At 45.4% G+C, this 24,772-nt stretch overlaps 1 protein-coding gene across 1 annotated transcript; it reads right to left on the bottom strand.

The window, feature by feature from the left end:
• Positions 1-20,712: 20,712 nt before the first annotated feature.
• Positions 20,713-24,437, bottom strand: LOC123106941 (uncharacterized). Its single transcript, XM_044528970.1, has 2 exons — positions 23,788-24,437; positions 20,713-21,812 (listed from the first exon to the last, which is right to left on the bottom strand). The coding sequence occupies exons 1-2, from the start codon at positions 24,041-24,043 to the stop codon at positions 20,860-20,862; spliced, it is 1,209 nt and encodes a 402-aa protein (XP_044384905.1). The 5' UTR covers positions 24,044-24,437; the 3' UTR covers positions 20,713-20,859.
• Positions 24,438-24,772: the final 335 nt, after the last annotated feature.

Consider the following 24,772-nt stretch of genomic DNA (forward strand, 5'->3'; position numbering starts at 1 on the left):
TGTACTGACCCATTTCTATTTCTCAATTTTCTAATTTTTGGATGTACAACAAGTCAAGTGGTATTATAGCAATGCAGTTTACTATATTTGTTGGCTCATAATTCGATTGTTTCCTCTAACCTTTCTCTGCCTGACCTTTTTCGTGCAGGTATGTGATATTCGGAGACAAGGGTGTCAAATTTAGTCTTTTTTTGGGGGGCTCGTGAGATATAAATCTCCTTTTCATGTGCATTTATCTCTCGAAGTGGTGTGTTACACATTCAGATTATACTATTTTACTATGGCCTTTATCATGAGACTTATAATTTTTATATGCCTTGATTTTCTGAAAACTGGCGTTTATTTTGTTTTGCATGATTTAGACTACTCTTTTTGTATGAATTGATCGGGGAAATTACCAGGTAACTTCCTTTCATTATCCTCGGTTAATTATTGTGTTGTTCTATTCTAAGTCGCACTGTAGCCTACTTGGAAACAACTGCCCTCCTCAGTGGAAGTCTCAATGTAATTCTTAAATCCCCTAAATGAGATATAAATGTACGATGCAGTTTCACTTTCATGAGACTGAATTGAGAAGATGCCACAATTTGACTCTTGTGCTTTGAAATGTGTCACTCGGAGCAACTATCAGACAATACAATTTCCCAAAAGAATCATATCTTTCCAAGTCATTGTTAAATTTCCCGCTGCAATGCGCGGGGAATCCTTTAGTTTACCAGTTATTTCATGTCTCATGGCTTGTCCTCCACGTCGCGAGACTACTCCACCAAACAGTCAGCTTCGCAATAACCCCAATGATCATCCTCAATGAGTTTACTATCTTCCTCGACAACACTTGGCACAGGCATTAGACACACCAATTTCTATCTAAATAGTACTTGTCTTTCATCATGTACATCTCAAAGAAGACTTAGAATTAGACATACATCGATTAAAAAATCGAGTCTTTACCGAAGAAGCATGTGCTCGAAATAATCGAGCACGGGCTTTTCTGGTCAAAACGTATCTTGTCTTTATCATGACTTATTTTTCTTGGTTAACAATACTTGTTGTTTTGCCGATATTTCAGGTTCATTAATTTTTTTTACCTAGATCTTCAATGGCAAGAATAACAATAAGTAGTCGCCTCGTAGTATTTAGGTAAAAATGGACAAAAGGGCAAAAGATAGCTGACTCGTATATATTCTTGAAACCATCATGTTCTTGAGATATAAATAAAATACACTCAAGGGCTTGCCATAGAGGCAGACATGGAAAAATCCATTGGCTCACATTGTTCTCCTAATCCACGTACACCTCCAGTACACACAATTGTGAAACATCCATAGCCGCAATTGCCACTCGTAACCTACTGTAACTCGAAAGATGTATAATGCTGCTACTCCTATTACATAATTGTACAAGCACCAATCATACCAGGTCCATTATTCACATCCAATGAACCCAAAGATTAGCATACCAATAGTTAAATAATATACAAAATGGCATTTTATTGATTATAGTTTAACAAAAAAATTCACCATTGCTTTTATTTCATAATTAGCCCGCGGTTGTGATAAAATGATAATTCAGTTGCTTTAGTACTATGCTAAATTTCTACAAGAAACATTTGAAATCGTCACGATAGAATTGCTTCTGTTTTGGAACTAATCAAACAAATAGGAAGAACACAATATTCTTGCTATGATTTGCATCAAGAAACTTATAAAAATGGCAATACATGAGATCGGTTCTTACCACAAGAAGTGGATGCCTTTAGTTTTGACTCGTTGAGGTAAGGAAGCAGCATCAGCTGCCAGCAGGGATTCGAGGACGGACGGGATCGGAGGAAGTTGCGCCATGCGTGGAGGAGGGCTCATGCACTACTAGAAATCCCCATATTTCCGATGGTGAAATCTAATAGCCGACGGACCGTCGGGTATTACCGTAATAGCCGACGGTAGTTATAATGGCCGACGGTTAGTGTCTACTCACGAGTATTACCACTAATACCCGACGATATACTAGAATGCCCGACAGTGAAAATCCACCCCTCGGATATCCAACTTAATGCCCGACGGTTCATCGTAAAGCCCGACGGTTTTTCCTACACCCACGGGGATTACATGTAATGCCCGACGGGTTTCCCTACACTCACGGGGATTACATGTAATGTCCGACGGTTAATGGTAATGCACGACGGTTTTTGGTACACCCTTGGGGATTACATATAATGCCCGGCGGTTTTTGCCACACCCAAGGGGATTACATGTAATGCCCGACGATGAAATTTAATAGCTGAAGGTGAAAACAAAACTCTCACCTATGAGAGGACATGGCCGACGGTAGATATGTGCATCTCGGTTATTTGAGAAAAATACCCGACGGTGTATAGCGATAACTGATGGGTGACTTTCCCTCTCGATGATATGTTTCAATGGACAACATATGTAGAATGACTGATGTTATATTCCAGATAATTCAGTATAAGAAGATTCCATGAACTAGCATCTAGCATTACTATTGTAAGAGAGTGCATTATGTTGTTTTTCACAATTAATATATAGGATCCTTAAAAAATTGGTACAAGATAATACAAATATGATGTTTAAAAAATTTGCACTTACAAAAGTATTAGTTTGATAATTTCTTAGTCATGTACTTCTGTAACTTGGCTTGTACGTATATTTAGTTTTTCTAATAAATGCAACTTTGTCTAGAAGGACCCCAACCTTCACGTATATTAATTATTAAATGCAAATGTGTCGTGAAGTATTAATTACATCTTGAATTATAACGAGGATGAGTGTTGTATTTTAAAATTAAGGAAGTGGAATGCTATGCATACGATCCTATACGTACATATGATCCTTTTTGCCCGAAGCAGTGTGACCATTCTTTTTCCTCCTAACCAAGAAAGTAAAAGGGAGGCATCACCCTTTCTACAAAGAGTCTGCCACATGGAGCCACAGAGGCCTTACCGTTTCAAAGTGTTGTCGTCCCCTGCATCGGTGAGGCTATGTTCGTACAATATGAACCCGTTCGTATTCTTCATCACCATTTTAGGTCCTTAGTAAACACGTACGGATGGTCATGAAGTACTAGTACTATTGTGACTTATAACAAGCCTGAGTTACAAAGAGTCTGCCAGATGGAGCCACAGAGGCCTTACCGTTTCAAAGTGTTGTCGTCCCCTGCATCGGTGAGGCTATGTTTGTACAATATGAACCCGTTTGTATTCTTCATCACCATTTTAGGTCCTTAGTAAACACGTACGGATGGTCATGAAGTACTAGTACTATTGTGACTTATAACAAGCCTGAGTTCCGTATTTCAAAACTAAAAAAGAGTCATTATATACAATTGATTCTTTACGTACAATCCTTATCAGACACACCACAAACACAACAAATCGACCATTAAGTTGTGGTCACTCTTTCTTCCTCGGGAAGAAAAAGGGCGATCTCGCCAGCGTCTTTCCCAAGGAGAGTTCCTTCGCCGCCGTCCTTCGGTGGCTCCCCTTCGCCGACGACCTCGATTGTCCGTGCTAGGGGGGTCGCCGGATCCACGTGTGTGTGTGTGTGTGGATAGTTTTAGGCTAAAGTAGCTTCTTTTTAGGTTGCTCATCGTTTTGGCTTCGGTGGCGGCGATGGCGGTGCTGAATAAAGATTCTTCAGATCCTTCACGGACAAGTCGATCGGCCCTATGGTTGGGGTGGTTTTGAAAACCATCCTGTTCAAGCAAGGATGGTGTGTCGGTGGCATCCTTGTGGTGGACATGTGCCCTCGGGCTCCACCATTGTGATGATGTCCGCCCCAACATTGGCGCGAAGCTTGGGAAGTAGTCCAGGAGCGGATGTAGATTGTGGACTGCATCGACGACATCTGGAAGACGGAACGTGTGCTGGGTTCATGGTTGATGGATGCCAAGTGTGGTTTCCTCCTTCGCTGTCTTAGTCGTGCTGGGGTGCTAGATCTTGAGTTTGATAGAGTGTCCGGGGTGTTGCCTAGATCTTATTCATTCAGCAACAATGACTTCAGTTTTGGTGAGCCACCTTGGAGGTCCACAAATCTGCATATCAGCGATTAAGCCGCGTCGAGCTTGGGCATGCTGGAAATATGCCCTAGAGGGAATAATAAAATGGTTATTATTATATTTCTTTGTTCATGATAATTGTCTATTGTTCATGCTATAATTGTGTTATCCGGAAATCGTAATACATGTGTGAATACATAGACCACAACACGTCCCTAGTGAGCCTCTAGTTGACTAGCTCGTTGATCAAAAGATAGTCATGGTTTCTTGACTATGGACATTGGATGTCATTGATAACGGGATCACATCATTAGGAGAATGATGTGATGGACAAGACCCAATCCTAAGCATAGCTCAAAGATCGTGTAGTTCGTTTGCTGTAGCTTTTCTAAATGTCAAGTATCATTTCCTTAGACCATGAGATTGTGCAACTCCCGGACACCGTAGGAGTGCCTTGGGTGTGCCAAACGTCACAACGTAACTGGGTGACTATAAAGGTACATTACAGGTATCTCCGAAAGTGTCTGTTGGGTTGGCACGAATCGAGACTGGGATTTGTCACTCCGTATGACGGAGAGGTATCTCTGGGCCCACTCGGTAATGCATCACCATAATGAGCTCAATGTGATCAAGTGGTTGATCACGAGATCATGCATTACGGTACGAGTAAAGTGACTTGCCGGTAACGAGACTGAACAAGGTATTGGGATACCGATGATCGAGTCTCGGGCAAGTAACGTACCGATTGACAAAGGGAATTGTATACGGATTGATTGAATCCTCGACATCGTGGTTCATCCGATGAGATCATCGAGGAGTATGTGGGAGCCAACATGGGTATCCAGATCCCTCTGTTGGTTATTGACCAGAGAGTCGTCTCGGTCATGTCTGCATGTCTCCCGTACCCGTAGGGTCTACACACTTAAGGTTCGGTGACGCTAGGGTTGTTAGGAAGACTTGTATGTGATTACGGAATGTTGTTCGGAGTCCCGGATGAGATCCCGGACGTCACGAGGAGTTCCGGAATGGTCCGGAGGTGAAGATTTATATTTAGGAAGTTGACATACGGTCACCGGAAAGGTTCGGGGGCATATCGGTATTGTACCGGGGCCACCGGAGGGGTTCCGGGGATCCACCGGGAGGGGCCACCTCTCTCGGAGGGCCTAATGGGCTATAGAGGAAAGGGAACCAGCCCTACATGGTCTCGCTGCATCCCCCTTTGGGACCATGCGCCTAGGGTTGGGGGGGAAACCCTAAAGGGGGCGCCCCCTTGCTTGGGGGGCAAGCCCCCTCCCCTTGGCCGCCGCTCCCCCTCTAGATCTCATCTAGAGGGGGCTGGCCCCCTTCCTCCTTCCCCTATAAATAGAGGGGCAAGGGGAGGGCTGCACACAACATCCAAGGCGCAGCCCCTCCCCTCCCCAATACCTCTCCTCCTTCGTAAGAGCTTGGCGAAGCCCTGCCGGAGTACTGCAGCTTCACCACCACCATGCCGTCGTGCTGCTGTTGGAGCCCTCTTCCTCAACCTCTCCCTCCTCCTTGATGGATCAAGGTGCAGGAGACGTCCTCGCTCCGTACGTGTGTTGAACGCGGAGGTGCCGTCCGTTCGGCACTAGGATCTTCGGTGATTTGGATCACGACGAGTACGACTCCATCAACCCTGTTCTCTTGAACGCTTCCGCTCGCGATCTACAAGGTTATGTAGATGCACTCCTCTCTCCCTCGTTGTTAGATGACTCCATAGATTGATCTTGGTGATGCGTAGAAAATTTTAAAATTCTGCTATGTTCCCCAACAGTGGCATCATGAGCTAGGTCTATGCGTAGTTACTATGCACGAGTAGAACACAAAGCAGTTGTGGGCGTCGATAATGTCAATTTACTTGTCGTTACTAGTCTTATCTTGATTCGGCGGCATCGTGGGATGAAGCGGCCCGGACCGACCTTACACGTACGCTTACGTGATACTGGTTCCACCGATTGACATGCACTAGTTGCATAAGGTGGCTGACGGGTGTCTGTCTCTCCCACTTTAGTCGGATCAGATTCGATGAACAGGGTCCTTATAAAGGGTAAATAGAAATTGGCAATTCACGTTGTGGTTTTGGTATAGGTAAGAAACGTTCTTGCTAGAATCCTATAGCAGCCACGTAAAAACTTGCAACAACAATTAGAGGACGTCTAACTTGTTTTTGCAGCAAGTGTTTTGTGATGTGATATGGCCAAAGGATGTGATGAATGATATATGTGATGTATGAGATGATCATATTCTTGTAATAGGAATCACGACTTGCATGTCGATGAGTATGACAACCGGCAGGAGCCATAGGAGTTGTCTTTATTTATTTATGACCTGCGAGTCAACATAAATGTCATGTAATTACTTTACTTTATTGCTAAAGTGTTAGCCATAGTAGTAGAAGTAATAGATGACGAGACAACTTCAAGAAGACACGATGATGGAGATCATGATGATGGAGATCATGGTGTCATGCCGGTGACAACGATGATCATGGAGCCCCGAAGATGGAGATCAAAAGGAGCAAATGATATTGGCCATATCATGTCACTATTTGATTGCATGTGATGTTTATCATGTTTTGCATCTTATTTACTTAGAACGACGGTAGCTTAAATAAGATGATCCCTCGAAATAATTTCAAGAAAGTGTTCCCCCTAACTGTGCACCGTTGCGAAGGTTCGTTGTTTCGAAGCACCAAGTGATGATCGGGTGTGATAGATTCTAACGTTCGAATACAATGGGTGTAAGCCAGATTTACACACGCAATACACTTAGGTTGACTTGACGAGCCTAGCATGTACAGACATGGCCTTGGAACACAGAAGACCGAAAGGTCAAGCATGAGTCGTATAGAAGATACGATCAACATGAAGATGTTCACCGATGTTGACTAGCCCGTCTCACATGATGATCGGACACGGCCTAGTTAACTCGGATCCTGTTATACTTAGATGACTGGAGGGATGTCTATCTGAGTGGGAGTTCATTGAATAATTTGATTAAATGAACTTAATTATCATGAACTTAGTCTAAAATCTTTACAATATGTCTTGTAGATCAAATGGCCCACGTTGTCCTCAACTTCAATGCGTTCCTAGAGAAAACCGAGCTGAAAGACAATGGCAGCAACTATACGGACTGGGTCCGGAACCTGAGGATCATCCTCATAGCTGCCAAGAAAGATTATGTCCTAGAAGCACCGCTAGGTGACGCACCCGTCCCACAGAACCAAGACGTTATGAACGCTTGGCAGTCATGTGCTGATGATTACTCCCTCGTTCAATGCGGCATGCTTTACAGCTTAGAACCGGGGCTCCAAAAGCATTTTGAGAGACACAGAGCATACGAGATGTTTGAAGAGCTAAAAATGGTTTTTCAAGTTCATGCCCGGGTCGAGAGATATGAAGTCTCTGACAAGTTCTTCAGCTGTAAGATGGAGGAAAATAGTTCTGTCAGTGAGCACATACTCAAAATGTCTGGGTTGCATAACCGCTTGACTCAGCTAGGAGTTAATCTCCCAGATGACACGGTCATTGACAGAATCCTTCAGTCACTTCCACCGAGCTACAAGAGCTTTGTGATGAACTTCAATGTGCAGGGGATGGAAAAGACCATTCCTGAGGTATATTCAATGTTGAAATCAGCAGAGGTAGAAGTCAAAAAGGAACATCAAGTGCTGATGGTGAATAAAACCACTAAGTTCAAGAAAGGCAAGGGTAAGAAGAACTTCAAGAAGGACGGCAAGGGAGTTGCCGCGCCCGGTAAGCAAGCTGCCGGGAAGAAGCCAAAGAATGGACCCAAGCCCGAGACTGAGTGTTTTTATTGCAAGGGAAGTGGTCACTGGAAGCGGAACTGCCCCAAATACTTAGCGGACAAGAAGGCCGGCAACACGAAAGGTATATGTGATATACATGTAATTGATGTGTACCTTACTAGTACTCGTAGTAGCTCCTGGGTATTTGATACCGGTGCGGTTGCTCACATTTGTAACTCAAAGCAGGAGCTGCGGAATAAGCGGAGACTGGCGAAGGACGAGGTGACGATGCGCGTTGGGAATGGTTCCAAGGTCGATGTGATCACCGTCGGCACGCTGCCTCTACATTTACCTACGGGATTAGTTTTAAACCTCAATAATTGTTATTTAGTGCCAGCTTTGAGCATGAACATTGTATCAGGATCTCGTTTAATTCGAGATGGCTACTCATTTAAATCCGAGAATAATGGTTGTTCTATTTATATGAGAGATATGTTTTATGGTCATGCCCCGATGGTGAATGGTTTATTCTTAATGAATCTCGAGCGTAATGCTACACATATTCATAGTGTGAATACCAAAAGATGTAAGGTTGATAATGATAGTCCCACATACTTGTGGCACTGCCACCTTGGTCACATAGGTGTCAAACGCATGAAGAAGGTCCATGCAGATGGACTTTTAGAGTCTTTTGATTACAAATCATTTGACACGTGCGAACCATGCCTCATGGGTAAAATGACCAAGACTCCGTTCTCAGGAACAATGGAGCGAGCAACCAACTTATTGGAAATCATACATACTGATGTGTGCGGTACAATGAGTGTTGAGGCTCGCGGTGGCTATCGTTATGTTCTCACCCTCACTGATGACTTGAGTAGATATGGGTATGTCTACTTAATGAAACACAAGTCTGAGACCTTTGAAAAGTACAAGGAATTTTAGAGTGAGGTTGAGAATCAACGTGACAGGAAAATCAAGTTCTTGCGATCAGATCGTTGGGGAGAATACTTGAGCCACGAATTTGGCACACACTTAAGAAAATGTGGAATAGTTTCACAACTCACGCTGCCGGGAACACGTCAGCATAATGGTGTGTCCGAACATCGTAATCGCACTCTATTGGATATGGTGCGATCTATGATGTCTCTTACCGATTTATCGTTGTCATTTTGGGGCTATGCTTTAGAGACTGCCGCATTCACTTTAAATAGGGCTCCGTCAAAATCCGTTGAGACGACACCGTATGAATTATGGTTTGGGAAGAAACCTAAGCTGTCGTTTCTAAAAGTTTGGGGATGCGATGCTTATGTCAAGAAACTTCAACCTGAAAAGCTCGAACCCAAGTCGGAAAAATGCGTCTTCATAGGATACCCTAAAGAAATTGTTGGGTATACCTTCTACCTTAGATCCGAAGGCAAGATCTTTGTTGCCAAGAATGGGTCCTTTCTAGAGAAAGAGTTTCTCTCGAAAGAAATAAGTGGGAGGAAAGTAGAACTTGATGAAGTATTACCTCTTGAACCGGTAAGTGGCGCAGCTCAAGAAAATGTTCCTGAGGTGCCTGCACCGACTAGAGAGGAAGTTAATGATGATGATCATGAAACTTCAGATCAAGTTACTATCGAACTTCGTAGGTCCACGAGGACACGTTCCGCACCAAAGTGGTACGGCAACCCTGTCTTGGAAATCATGTTGTTAGACAACGGTGAACCTTCGAACTATGAAGAAGCAATGGCAGGCCCGGATTCCGACAAATGGCTGGAGGCCATGAAATCCGAGATAGGATCCATGTATGAAAATGAAGTATGGACTTTGACTGACTTGCCCGATGATCGGCGAGCCATAGAAAATAAATGGATCTTTAAGAAGAAGACAGACGTGGATGGTAATTTGACCATCTATAAAGCTCAGCTTATCGCTAAGGGTTATCGACAAGTTCAAGGGGTTGACTACGATGAGAATTTCTCACCCATAGCGAAGCTGAAGTCCGTCCGAATCATGTTAGCAATTGCCGCATTCTATGATTATGAGATATGGCAAATGGACGTCAAAACGGCATTCCTTAATGGTTTCCTTAAGGAAGAATTGTATATGATGCAGCCAGAAGGTTTTGTCGATCCTAAGAATGCTGACAAGGTGTGCAAGCTCCAACGCTCGATTTATGGGCTGGTGCAAGCATCTCGGAGTTGGAACATTCATTTTGATGAGATGATCAAAGCGTTTGGGTTTATGCAGACTTATGGAGAAGCATGCATTTACAAGAAAGTGAGTGGGAGCTCTGTAGCATTTCTCATATTGTATGTGGATGACATACTGTTGATGGGAAATGATATAGAATTCTTGGAAAGCATAAAGGCCTACTTGAACAAGTGTTTTTCAATGAAGGACCTTGGAGAAGCTGCTTATATATTAGGCATCAAGATCTATAGAGATAGATCGAGACGCCTCATTGGTCTTTCACAGAGTACGTACCTTGACAAGATATTGAAGAAGTTCAAAATGGATCAGTCAAAGAAGGGGTTCTTGCCTGTATTGCAAGGTACGAGATTGAGCACGGCTCAATGCCCGACCACAGCAGAAGATAGAGAAACAATGAGTGTCGTCCCCTATGCCTCGGCCATAGGGTCTATCATGTATGCTATGCTGTGTACCAGACCTGATGTAAACCTTGCCGTAAGTTTGGTAGGAAGGTACCAAAGTAATCCCGGCATGGAACACTGGACGGCGGTCAAGAATATCCTGAAGTGCCTGAAAAGGACTAAGGAAATGTTTCTCGTTTATGGAGGTGACGAAGAGCTCGTTGTAAAGGGTTACGTCGATGCTAGCTTCGACACAGATCTGGATGACTCTAAGTCACAAACCGGATACATGTATATTTTGAATGGTGGGGTAGTAAGCTGGTGCAGTTGCAAGCAAAGCGTTGTAGCGGGATCTACATGTGAAGCGGAGTACATGGCAGCCTCGGAGGCAGCACAAGAAGCAGTCTGGGTGAAGGAGTTCATTACCGACCTAGGAGTCATACCCAATGCGTCGGGCCCGATGACTCTCTTCTGTGACAACACTGGAGCTATTTCCCTTGCCAAGGAGCCCAGGTTTCACAGGAAGACCAGGCATATCAAGCGTCACTTCAACTCCATTCGTGAAAGTGTTCAAAATGGAGACATAGAGATTTGTAAAGTACATACGGACCTGAATGTAGCAGATCCGTTGACTAACCTCTCCCTAGAGCAAAACATGATCAACACCAGAACTGCATGGGTGTTCGATTCATCACAATGTAACTAGAATATTGACTCTAGTGCAAGTGGGAGACTGTTGGAAATATGCCCTAGAGGCAATAATAAAATGGTTATTATTATATTTCTTTGTTCATGATAATTGTCTATTGTTCATGCTATAATTGTGTTATCCGGAAATCGTAATACATGTGTGAATACATAGACCACAACACATCCCTAGTGAGCCTCTAGTTGACTAGCTCGTTGATCAAAAGAGAGTCATGGTTTCCTGACTATGGACATTGGATGTCATTGATAACGAGATCACATCATTAGGAGAATGGTGTGATGGACAAGACCCAATCCTAAGCATAGCTCAAAGATCGTGTAGTTCGTTTGCTGTAGCTTTTCTGAATGTCAAGTATCATTTCCTTAGACCATAAGATTGTGCAACTCTCGGACACCGTAGGAGTGCCTTGGGTGTGCCAAACGTCACAACGTAACTGGGTGACTGTAAAGGTACATTACAGGTATCTCCGAAAGTGTCTGTTGGGTTGGCATGAATCGAGACTGGGATTTGTCACTCCGTATGACGGAGAGGTATCTCTGGGCCCACTCGGTAATGCATCATCATAATGAGCTCAATGTGATCAAGTGGTTGATCACGGGATCATGCATTATGGTACGAGTAAAGTGACTTGCCGGTAACGAGACTGAACAAGGTATTGGGATACCGACGATCGAGTCTCGGGCAAGTAACGTACCGATTGACAAAGGGGATTGTATACGGATTGATTGAATCCTCGACATCGTGGTTCATCCGATGAGATCATCGAGGAGCATGTGGGAGCCAACATGGGTATCCAGATCCCGCTGTTGGTTATTGACCGGAGAGTCGTCTCGGTCATGTCTGCATGTCTCCCGAACCCGTAGGGTCTACACACTTAAGGTTCGGTGACGCTAGGGTTGTTAGGAAGACTTGTATGTGATTACCAAATGTTGTTCGGAGTCCCGGATGAGATCCCGGATGTCACGAGGAGTTCCGGAATGGTCCGGAGGTGAAGATTTATATGTAGGAAGTTGTCATACGGTCACCGGAAAGGTTCGGGGGCATATCGGTATTGTACCGGGGCCACCGGAGGGGTTCCGGGGGTCCACCGGGAGGGGCCACCTCTCTCGGAGGGCCTAATGGGCTGTAGAGGAAAGGGAACCAGCCCTACATGGGCTGGCCGCATCCCCCCCCTTGGGCCCATGCGCCTAGGGTTGGGGGGAAACCCTAAAGGGGGCGCCCCCTTGCTTGGGGGGCAAGCCCCCTCCCCTTGGCCGCCGCTCCCCCTCTAGATCTCATCTAGAGGGGGCCGGCCTCCTTCCTCCTTCCCCTATAAATAGAGGGGCAAGGGGAGGGCTGCACACAACATCCAAGGCGCAGCCCCTCCCCTCCCCAACACCTCTCCTCCTCCGTAAGAGCTTGGCAAAGCCCTGCCGGAGTACTGCAGCTTCACCACCACCACGCCGTCGTGCTGCTGTTGGAGCCCTCTTCCTTAATCCCTCCCTCCTCCTTGCTGGATCAAGGCGCGGGAGACGTCCTCGCTCCGTACGTGTGTTGAACGCGGAGGTGCCGTCCGTTCGGCGCTAGGATATTCGGTGATTTGGGTCACGACGAGTACGACTCCATCAACCCCGTTCTCTTGAACGCTTCCGCTCGCGATCTACAAGGGTATGTAGATGCACTCCTCTCTCCCTCATTGCTAGATGACTCCATATATTGATCTTGGTGATGCGTAGAAAATTTTAAACTTCTGCTACATTCCCCAACAGGGTGAGGAGGTGCTTTTCTTCAGTGGCTGTTGTGGTCGTGCTGGAGGCAGGTGGTGGAGAGTTGGTGTCTAGCTAGCTCAGAGATGTTCTGCTATCTTTTTGGTTTTGTCATGTCGATCCTTACATGGCTTGTACTTTCATCTTTATGATATGAATGAGACACGTATTACCATGCAAAAGAAAAAAAATCCGGTGCGCGGCGGAACCAAATACAACACATCAATGGATCATCCAAGGCATTATGACCATTTTTCGCAACAAAAAACCCGTATTATGATCATCCAAGAATCGTGTATGTGCCATGTCAAAAACAAAGGAACCGTGTATGTGCCAAACGAATTGTGAGAAATCTAAGAATAAAATAAAATTAAAAAATGGCCCAAAAATAGAAGTTAAAAGTTATTGTACTCTTATATGATTTCATCTACTATCTACTACCCCTATAAAAGAAAGAGAAGGCTGATCCAACTTAAAATCTGGACCGTCTAATCACATCATCAATGGCCTAGATACGTCGTTAACGAAATAGTCTTCGTTAACGAAATACTAATCCCCCGCTTCGTCTCACCCCGCACGTACTCTGTTCAAAACCACCGCCCCGCCGTTCAAAAAAAGAGCAAACAATGCACACCCCCACGTCCTCTCGCCTCGCCCGCACGACCTCGACCTCTCGCCCACTCCTCCTCTCCGTTCCTCCCGCAGCCATTAGCCGCCGAAGACGCCCGCCACACCCTTCGCCGCGGGAGCCGCCGAGCCCGTTCGTCGCGCCTGAGCCACCACCCTTCGCCGCGGGAGCCGCCGCCGAGCCCATCCATCGCGCCCGAGCCACCGCCTGGCACGGGCCAGGGTGCTGGCAACGCGACGAATCATCCACATCGGCCCCTCACCGATCTATGTTGGCTTTTGCATCGCCATGCCGTCATCTTCATTGACCTCTCACTGCGTACTGTTCTGGGTGGCCGGCGAACAAACCCACCTACTGCCATATTCGTCTCAAGATTGAACGCTCCTCACCCATCCTTCATTTCACAAGTCAGCCCCCAATTTGTTGTGCCACCATCCCTGTCACTAGTACAGCAGATCCATTCGGTTTTTTTTCAAATTTGAGAGAAGATGGATAAGTAACAAATCTATGTCCAGATTATCTTCAGTTCATGCTATCTATCCATCAGTTTGTCATAATCATGTTTTGATTCTAGAGACCCATATCCCAATGTGTTTATGTATTTGTGGTTCAAGAGATGAACAAATGCGCTCCTGTCTGATCGATATTTGTGAATCTGCAAGCAAGGGTGAGCTCCAAGGTAGCGACGCCGTGGGCGGCGGTGGCGGGGCTGGGCAAAATTGATAAATTTGACCTATGGATAAAATCAAATCACAGAATGAACTACCCGTGAAACTATTTCACGCGGCTGATCTTTTTGTGTGACGCCCGACACGAAGGCGCCACACTACATTGTGCAACGCCTCACAGATAGGCGCTACATGCCTGGCCAGCGTCGCATCCGTGTGATCCGAAAATTACTAAGTCAGTGTGCAGCGCCTGAGAGCTAGGCGCCACACTATACATTGTAGCGCCTAGCTTCTAGGCGTTGCACTAGTGGTTGCTTCATTTTGTAGTGCAACCACTAGTGCAGCGCCTGAGAGCTAGGCGCCACACTATACAGTGCAGCGCCTAGCTCTTAGGCTCTGCACAATGACTTAGCAATTTTTAGACAGTCTGGAGTGCAACGCTGGCCAGGCGTGTAGCGCCTATCTGTGAGGCGTTGCACAATGTAGTGTGACGCCTTTGTGTCGGGCGTCACACAAAAAGGTCAGCCGCGTGAAATAGTTTCACAGACAGTTTATTCTGTGATTTTATTCCGTCTACAGGTCAAATTTGTCAAATTTGCCGCGGGGCTGGCCGCTGTTGGCACCAAGAATTCACCATCGGCCCTCAAATCCACCATACTACGGTGCTGCACAATCTCAACCAGGTGGGGAATTCTTCTTATGTGGCGCACACTAACACTTATCTAGGTGAAAACCCATTCTTGAAGAAGAATTTGCCAATTGACCCATCAGCTTATTAGGGACGGTGTCATTTTCAGACCATGAGATGGCTTTCTAGATAGCTACAGAGTCATGCTCATTTACTCTTTGCACATAAATTGTCTGCTAGTCGTTGCTTATGTTAATTCATTGCTGGATCGTTTGTCAATAGGTTGATCAATGTAGCTATACCTGGAACCATTGATGAGAGAGCAATAAATAAGAAAAGAGTTCTTAACCCATGGGACAGGAATGAAAATCATACGCTGTGCCTCAATTCTGCACAGGCCATTGGATGTACTGTGTCAACATTGGCAGGCATGATTTAGTGGAAGGATGGGTATGTCTTCTACTCCCCACTTGTTATCTTTATTGTAGCTTATGATGTAGCGTGATTGGTATAGACTATTGCGCATCTCTAAACTATCTGTTTCGAAGTAACCTTGCGTCTCCCTTCAATTTTGTCATGTCCTGTATAGTGATATTTAAATTTTCTGTGATGAATTGGCAGGTATATTTTGGTATCGAATACTCTTGTCATTGCTAAATGTTGTGTATCCTTTGGGTTTCTTCACTGTATCCCAACAAATAAACTAGCATGAGTACTATATAAGCAACAGTTATTAAATACAGTTTTTTTGTTCGGCGGGCTAATTGAGTTGTAGGACCAAGTAGAATTTTACCAAGGGCACTTAATTGGAGATGGAAAGAACATGTGCATTGGAAGTAGATTACACGATGGGTAAAGAACAATCCAGAGTTCGGACTTCATGTGCACCTTTGTTGTTGCTAGATGCTTACTTGTCATGGGAATGTTCTGAAGGAAATATGCCCTAAAGGCAATAATAAAATTATTATTTATTTCCTTATATCATGATAAATGTTTATTATTCATGCTAGAATTGTATTAACCGGAAACATAATACATGTGTGAATACATAGACAAACAGAGTGTCACTAGTATGCCTCTACTTGACTAGCTCGTTAATCAAAGATGGTTATGTTTCCTAACCATGAACAAAGAGTTGTTATTTGATTAACGGGATCACATCATTAGGTGAATGATCTGATTGACATGACCCATTCCATTAGCTTAGCACCCGATCGTTTAGTATGTTGCTATTGCTTTCTTCATGACTTATACATGTTCCTATGACTATGAGATTATGCAACTCCCGTTTGCCGGAGGAACACTTTGTGTGCTACCAAACGTCACAACGTAAATGGGTGATTATAAAGGTGCTCTACAGGTGTCTCCAAAGGTACATGTTGGGTTGGCGTATTTCGAGATTAGGATTTGTCACTCCAATTGTCGGAGAGGTATCTCTGGGCCCTCTTGGTAATGCACATCACATAAGCCTTGCAAGCATTGCAACTAATGAGTTAGTTGCGAGATGATGTATTACGAAACGAGTAAAGAGACTTGCCGGTAACGAGATTGAACTAGGTATTGAAATACCGACGATCGAATCTCGTGCAAGTAACATACCGATGACAAAGGGAACAACGTATGTTATTATGCAGTCTGACCGATAAAGATCTTCGTAGAATATGTAGGAGCCAATATGAGCATCCAGGTTCCGCTATTGGTTATTGACCGGAGACGTGTCTCGGTCATGTCTACATTGTTCTCGAACCCGTAGGGTCCGCACGCTTAAGGTTTCGATGACAGTTATATTATGAGTTTATGAGTTTTGATGTACCGAAGTTAGTTCAGAGTCCCGGATGTGATCACGGACATGACGAGGAGTCTCGAAATGGTCAAGACATAAAGATTGATATATTGGACGGCTATATTCGGACATCGGAAGTGTTCCGGGTGATTTCGGAGAAAACCGAAGAGCCGGAGGGTTACCGGAACCCCCCCGGGAGAAGTAATGGGCCATATGGGCCTTAGTGGAGAGAGAGAGAGAGAGGGGCAGCCAGAGGTGGGCTGCGCGCCTCCTCCCCCCTGGTCCGAATTGGACTAGGAGAGGGGGCGGCGCCCCTCCTTTCCCTCTCCCTCCCCACTTCTTTCCCCCTCCTAGTAGGAGTCCTACTCCTACTAGGAGGAGGACTCCTCCTTGGCGCGCCATAGAGGGCCGGCCGGCCTCCTCCCCTTGATCCTTTATATACGGGGGCAGGGGCACCCCTTGACACACAAGTTGATTCACGTGATCATACTCTTAGCCGTGTGCGGTGCCTCCTTCCACCATAGTCCTCGATAATATTGTAGCGGTGCTTAGGCGAAGCCCTGCGACAGTAGAACATCAAGATCGTCACCACGCCGTCGTGCTGACGGAACTCTTCCCCGACACTTTGCTGGATCGGAGTCCGGGGATCGTCATCGAGCTGAACGTGTGCTAAAACTCAGAGGTGCCGTAGTTTCGGTGCTTGATCGGTTGGGCCGTGAAGACGTACGACTACATCAACCACGTTGTGCTAACGCTTCCGTTGTCGATCTACAAGGGTACATAGATCACACTCCCCCCTCTCGTTGCTATGCATCACCATGATCTTGCGTGTGCGTAGGAAATTTTTTGAAATTACTACGAAACCCAACATGTTCATGATCCGCGAGCTAGGGCATTCGGTACTAACCAGTGACCAAGAAAAGGCAACAGATGGGAGCTCTTATAATCTCATTTGTAAATATGTTGAACTATTGATATTGTTTGGTGTGCAGAGTTGAAGGGGCAACACATTAGGAGCACGATAGCATTTGAGGACTAGCCACATGGTACCAACAAGCAGTTGGAGTTTAATGGCTGGCGAACTCTACTTAGTAAGTGGCATTTGTTTTTGTTTAATGAACCTTTGTAACAGAGAGTTATGTTTTTTAGAAACTAACGGAGGTGTAAGTATACGCCCATGTGTACTCACTAGAAGGCTAATGCTAAAGTCTGCATCCAAGCGATTATTGCATCTACATGTACACATGTATTTTTTTTTACAAAATTTTAGGTAGCATTCCCATATAATGTTAAATTACCTTCCTCACTTCAATTTGGCTTTGGTCAACAATTTAATCAAGCCAGGCCCATTTCCATCATTGTGTTTATCTAAGGCTGCTCTATCATGACTGAACATTATGGTGTGCTCGGCTATGAGAAACCTTGTTAGTACTATGTAAATGTAGCCCAGAAGACAAATGCATCACGATACAAGGACCAAGACCACACTTGATAGCCTACAGTTGTCATGCTTGTTTCTCTGTACATATGCCTTGTTTGCTTGTTTCTCTGTACATATGCGTTGTTTGCTTGCATATCTAAATTTGCTATCATTTCTTATGTGCAAAACTAGATAAACTGAACCATGTTAATTCAAAAATCATTAATAGTAAAACATATGAAAATATGAACAATAGTTTATTTGTACTTCATGTATAATTTATTCAGGTCGCAGCGAACGAATGAGTAGACATGAAAGAATTTAGGCTAACCATCCGGAATAATTTTCCTTTATCTAAGCATTGCTGAACCATGTTCGGTAAAGCCTCCGTACATATGCATTTCAATTATAATACATATACATGCAAAGATTATTTCACCTTGGGGCACCTGCTGCTAGTTTATGCTTTTGTACATGCCATTCTTAATTAGTTTACTATATGCCCAAACTAGCCAATAGAGGTCTGTTAGTTTACTTGTTCGGCTTTGTCACATGACTGCGAAATCACTGTTGATTGTGGGGTCGCAGATAGATATGCACTGTACATGGAAAATGTGTATGGAATATGTGTTCCTGCTGATTCATGTTTCCTCTGAAAATTTCATGTGAAGGATCAAAAGGTGAATAGGAATCATATTGTTGGATAGTCATACTGTTATATAGCAGCTAGCAGCTAACCTGTCAATTAGAACAATTAAGTTTGATCCCTGTAGGTCACTTAAATTTCAGCTACGTTATACTGACAACTAGTCTTGTCATTACTTCGGGAATGGGAAGCAGGACTGGAGGCAGTACGAGTCATGTAAATGATGATGAGGATGACTACTATGGCAATGGGGGATATGATAACTATGGCGAGGGTGATCTGTATGGTGATGAGCACTATGATCACTATGGCGATGGGGAATATGATGACTATGGAGATGAGGATGACTATGGCATGGCGATGGCGGTGGCGATGGCGATGGCCATGATGATTGGCTATAAAAGTCTAATGATCTTCAAGTCATGCCAAAATGTTGGTATGTTAGATATTTGAAACACTTTATTATCTTATGGACAAATTTGTCTTAGTGGACAATTTATCTTATGCAAAATGTGACATATCTCAATTACTATTTTGTTCTACATTCGACATTTGATAATTATGGTTAATGCAATTTGGATGCAACTCAATACCTTGTGCTTGTGTATGAGATGCATTTGTTGGAATGCCAATGTTCTGAATTAATGCTATGGAGTGAAACACCCCTTGGTGAAAGAAATATATGAGGGGTGAGTAATGACCTATGGTGGAAAATATGTCTCGATTACACAGAATGCCAATGGGGACCTCAGACTCTTGGTGAATTTATAAATTGACTGTGTTTGCTCACCCTCGACTAATAGGTTTCCTGGCGGTGTTCGCTCACGCTCGACTAATAGGTTTCCTGAAAGGCTGTATACACTGTCGACCGTCTAATGAGCTGACGGTTTGGTTCTCCTCATGGTCATAACTAAATCCAGTGGGACAAATGTACCGTCGACTATTTTGAAAACCGACGGGAAGCAATAACCGTCGGAGAGTAAATGCCCAACGAGAAACCGTCGGCTATAAATGTCGTCGGGCTAAGATGAGCCAGCAGGTCACAATAACATGCCCGACGGCTCACCGTCAGCTTACTACCGTAGGTGATAATATTACCCGACTGTACCGTCGGCCATTACTGTAATGGCCGACGAAGCAAGGCCTACGGGAGATGGCCGACGGTGTATCGTCGGTTTTAGTAATAGTTGACGGTGATAAAAAATATCCGACGGTGATTGGACCCTCGGTTATAATGAAATATCTAGTAGTGATGGCATGACCTGTCCACCTCGAGAATAACAGCAAGCAAGCACGCACAACTGTTACCCCTGTCCTCGACCAAACCTCATTTCCTACTGGAAGGAGCGGCTATGGTGGCTCGATGGCATGGTCGTGCTGCATGTCATCTAGCAGATCGGCGACGGCGCGACGCTAGTTCTCCCCAACCCTCACTTCTCTGTAACTCTTCCACGAATTGTGTTATCTGGGAGCAGCACACAACCTGTTGAAGATACTCGGGGACGGCGGCCAGCTCGCACACAACCTCCAATGACGCAGGTGCGGCACTGGGAGGAGGAGGGCGTTGGATTATGCAGGGACGACATCTGAGAAGGACTGCAAGGTCAGGAGGATCCGCGATCTGAGGCCTACCACGCTCGTTGCCTCTAAATGTCCACCTCTTTAAGGAGAACATGAGCAAGGGAGAAAATCGGCGACTACATCCTAGGAAAGGAAAGAGAGCGGGAGAGATGAAGGGGATTGACGCCCATGCATATGTTTCCTTTTCCCAGTTTGTTTTCCTTTTTCTTTTCTTCCCTTTTTACGTGTGTACCGAAGAATCTCTAATCAATCTCTGAAAAACCAAATCTAAATTAATCAACTATACCATAAGTTCCTCAATCACATTAATTAATATTTTGGGCAAGGTATGGAAACGTTAATTAATGTAATTTTTGAGAAGTATGAAAATATTATTTAATGTGATTGAAGAACTTATGGTATAGTTGATTAATTTAGATTTGATTTTTCAGAGATTAATTATAAATTAATCATAATTGATTTTTTCACATGAATACATTACGAATAAATGGAAAGAGTATCAGACGCGATTCGGTTTTAGCATGGAAGGGGTGGTGGGAGATGAGACAAAAATAAACCAGATGAAAATAAACTGGGACTATTCAACCAACTCGTGTATTAGAAGTAGAGAAAACGAGATGCACTGTCAGTATTACACGACTGACTGACGTATAGCCGGCAGGTCCGCTCTGAATCCATGGATTCATTCACAGCCAGCTATCGGGGAGTCCGATGTTCTGGAACCTAAAGGACGAGCCCTTGCCCCCCTTGCCGGCCGCGATCTCCGGCCCGTCGCCATCGATCTCCTCGTCGTCGCCTTCGGACGACAGCATGAGCAGCGGCGGCGCCGGCGGCGGGGGCAGGGCGAGGGCGCTCTCGTCCCACGTGAGGAAGTGCAGCGTGATGGGGCGGAGCGCGTGGCGGTGGAGCGAAAGCTTCTGGCTCAGCGACACGGTGTCGTAGCACCTGACGTCGCCGGCGGTGGAGACCATCCATGGCAGCACCTTCTCCCCTCCCACCCTCGACACCACCAGCAGCCTGCCCGCCCGCCTCGCCGCCCGGTGCAGCTCGAGCAGCCCCGACCGCGTCGACGCCACGCCCGGCGTGCTCGCGTCCGCCACCGACGACACGTAGATGAACCCCTCCTCGGTCCGGCTGATGGCGAAGCCGAGCCTGGTGTCCCCCTGCCGCAGCGCGATCTCCACCGCCATCTCGCCGCCGGGGCCCGACGGCGCGTACCACAGCCGCACCGCGCGCACCACGCCGATGTCCACGCCGTGGTAGTCCTCGAACCCGTACAGGCTGACGTTGGACATGTTGGCCAGGTCGGACAGGGACCCCATGTTCACCGTGGACACCGCCGTCTCGCCGGAGATCTTGGTGAGCAGCGCCTCCGTCTGGACGCTGGCGAGCTCGACGGGGACGCCGGAGGCGCGGGACGAGGCGAGCCAGGCGTCGGCGCGGGCGAGGGTGTCGTCGAGCGTGTTGTAGCGGGTGTGGGTGCCGTCCGTGGCCTTGGGCAGCAGCAGCAGCGACAGGAACCGGCTCGACTCCGGCACCGGCAGCAGCTCCTTCATCTTCTTCTCCCACGGGAACGTCTCGTACGCCGACGCGATCTTCCAGTCCCGCAGCGCCGCCAGCATCTTGTCGTTCTTGGAACCTTCAGTTCACGTCATCAAATCTTTCCAAAGTTAATCTAATTTGCACCCCAATTTACTTTCATCTCATGTGAGAATGTTTCACTAAATGTAAATTCGATTCAAACAGTGCAAATCTGACAGAAGAATGTGTGGTGACAGATAGAACCAGCTGCCCAAATGGACCCAGAATGGAACAGTTCCGTGGTATTTATTTAACAAACAATCAGTAGTTTACTGGAGCAGATGCAATGTTGGTATTTGGTTCTTTGGCCTTCACAAGTGATCTGTCAAACAACCATATGCTTGCAAGTGGCACTTTAATTTAAATTCTGAGCTGCAAACGTTGCAACAAGCATGAGAGATCGTGCCGACGTGTTGGAGATCTGCGAGGGTTCGTAAACAAAATCATGCTGACAGAAATATAATTGTGTTGGGCAAGGGAACCTTCGTCATGTCCCCTCGCCCTCACTGGTTTCGCAGAGGACAACAAGAACTCCAGTGGTCTCTTCAGCTGCAAATTTTTGCGACAGCTATAAACTACTTCCTCTGTTCCAAAATAGATAACTCAATTTTATATTAACTTTAGTACAAAGTTGGATCATCTATTTTGAAACGGAGAGAGTAGGAAGGATCTTGGTTTATGACACAACGTCTTGTGATTGCCATGGCCATTTCTTGGCTCCTCTTGTTTTGAAGTGGAGAAGGAGCTGCTTAATCATTGGTTACCATTTCAGCTAGTCACCGGAAATTACTATGATAAAAACTTGTAGCCACGTGGGAATGATGTCAGTACGTTTATATTCCTAAGCATGGAGGTGCTATGACGAAATCTCATAATTAAACAAAAGAATTAGGCCAGAGAAACATACACAGAAATCAGGACAGCTCCGCAATCAGCCTATATTTCCAGGGCCAAGAAATTCCAATGAGAACAAAAAAAACATCAACTCTTCTTGCTAATTCTCAATCAGCTAAGGTTTGATGATGAATCGTTGAGATTCATGCAATCTTTAACATTTTTTAAATTTTAAGTACAAATGCTACATTTTCCTTGTACTAGATAAACAAATTAATATGAGACGGTCATTATTTTATATATCTTCATGAAAAAATGCAATGGTGTAAAGGAAAATGAGACAATACTTTTTTTTGCACCACAATACTGATCCTGTTTTGGCACCGAAGCATTACAAAAGGATGAACTGTAGGTGACTCTTCAAGTCCATCGCCAAATCTCAGGGCTCAACCCTGGACAGGCAGTGGAACTACTCCCTCCGTTTCAAAATAGATGACCCAATTTTGTACTAGCTTTATATTAAAGTTAGTACAAAGTTGAGTTACCTATTTTGAAATGGAGGGAGTACCAAGTTGGGGTACATAGGGTAGAGAGAATTTTTTATGGAGCGGTGAAATGTATTGAGATCAGAAAAAACACTAACGGCGAAAGCACTCTGCTGGGGATGCTTTTGATTTTTATATATGTCCAAATTTGTAAAATTAACGGATTCCTATAGAAAAAAAATACCTCAAAGCATGAATTGTTGGTCCATCAATGGAGAAAACATGATTCGTGTAAAGGAGGAGCATTGAAATAGGAGTGTTGCTATGCAGACGACATTGTTCGGCTGATTTCTAGACGATGCTATCGATCGAACCATGCATGGGTACGAGTAAGTGTTGCACAGCTGTTGAATCAATTGTCGTCTGGAAATCGGGCATGGAGTGTCGGGCACCGAGTAGTTCCGTGGATATAGCGTGAGATACTTGTATTCTTTTTCCTACTTTCTACTCCTTCTGTCGCAAAAGTTAGTACAAAGTTGAGTTATTTATTTTGAAATGGAGGGAGTATTTTGCATTAGTGAAATTCACTTTGAATTCATCCCACTTTCGAAACGAGGGAAAAAAAGATCGGTGCCTTCGGCCACGCTCCGCTTAAATTAGAGTTAACATAAGCCAAATGCACAAGGGAAGGGAGCTCAACGAGATTTGTTTCACCTTCAGCGTCGAGCTCGATGCTCTCGCGGCTGGACCGGTCGCCGACGTCGTCGCCTCGGGCGACACGCCTCCCCGACGACGTCCGCCCGCTGCCCGAGCCAGAACCCCTGGACGCGGACGGGCTGAGCTCCGGCTCCTCCCCGGCCGCCTGGGCCGGGGAGTCGCCGCGCTTGAAGGCCGACTTTAGCAGCTTCTGCATCTTGCTGCCGTTGTTCCTGCCGGTCGGCGCCGGCGAGAGGGCGGCGTCGCTGGGCATGGCTCCTCCCGGTGGTGGCGCGCGATGGAAGAGGAGGCAGCGCTACGTCTGGTACAGAGCTACCGACGCGATATGGGATCACGGGGTTGGTTCCATGCGCGCACGACTTAACATCCCTTCTTCTCGGTCCGATTGGCCGCGGCAGCAACTGGCCATTTTTGTATGCTGGGAGGAGGAGGCTCCGGCGCAGAAGCCAAAACCATAGCTCCGGACATGCCAGGGGAAAATCCAAATGAATTCTCCGGCAAGGCGTCATTGGTTCACCAGGATTTTCTTATTTGATTTGCAGGGTTTGAGATCTGGTTATTTTTTGCCGTGGTCCACTATGCACTCAGTCTATTTATAAAGGAAAAATGCTCGCCCAACAACTAACCTCTTCGGGAAAGTTCATATGTCTCATCAGTTTTTCTGTTGTTAATAAAATGGCCGCATGCATTGTTCTGATGCAAAGGCGGGGGGGGGGGGGGGGGGTCTTTCCTCATTTTTCTTGAAAAAAAAGTTTTTCTGTTGTTGATGTTGTTGTTGTTGTTGTTTATGTGGTGTATCAAACATACTTTCCTTTTGATTTCTGTGGTTTTGAATCTACGCAAATCAAGAGAGCATACTGCAAGTATCTTGCATTTTTTGAATTCATGCGAATCAAAGAGGTTGTGACATGTGGTTTTGGAGCGTCGAATATTTTCAACCGGCAATCATTCTCACCTCTCCGAAACAGAGAAATTTTGTTTG

The sequence above is a fragment of the Triticum aestivum genome, chromosome 5A, assembly GCF_018294505.1.
Source record: "Triticum aestivum cultivar Chinese Spring chromosome 5A, IWGSC CS RefSeq v2.1, whole genome shotgun sequence".
NCBI lineage: Eukaryota > Viridiplantae > Streptophyta > Magnoliopsida > Poales > Poaceae > Triticum > Triticum aestivum.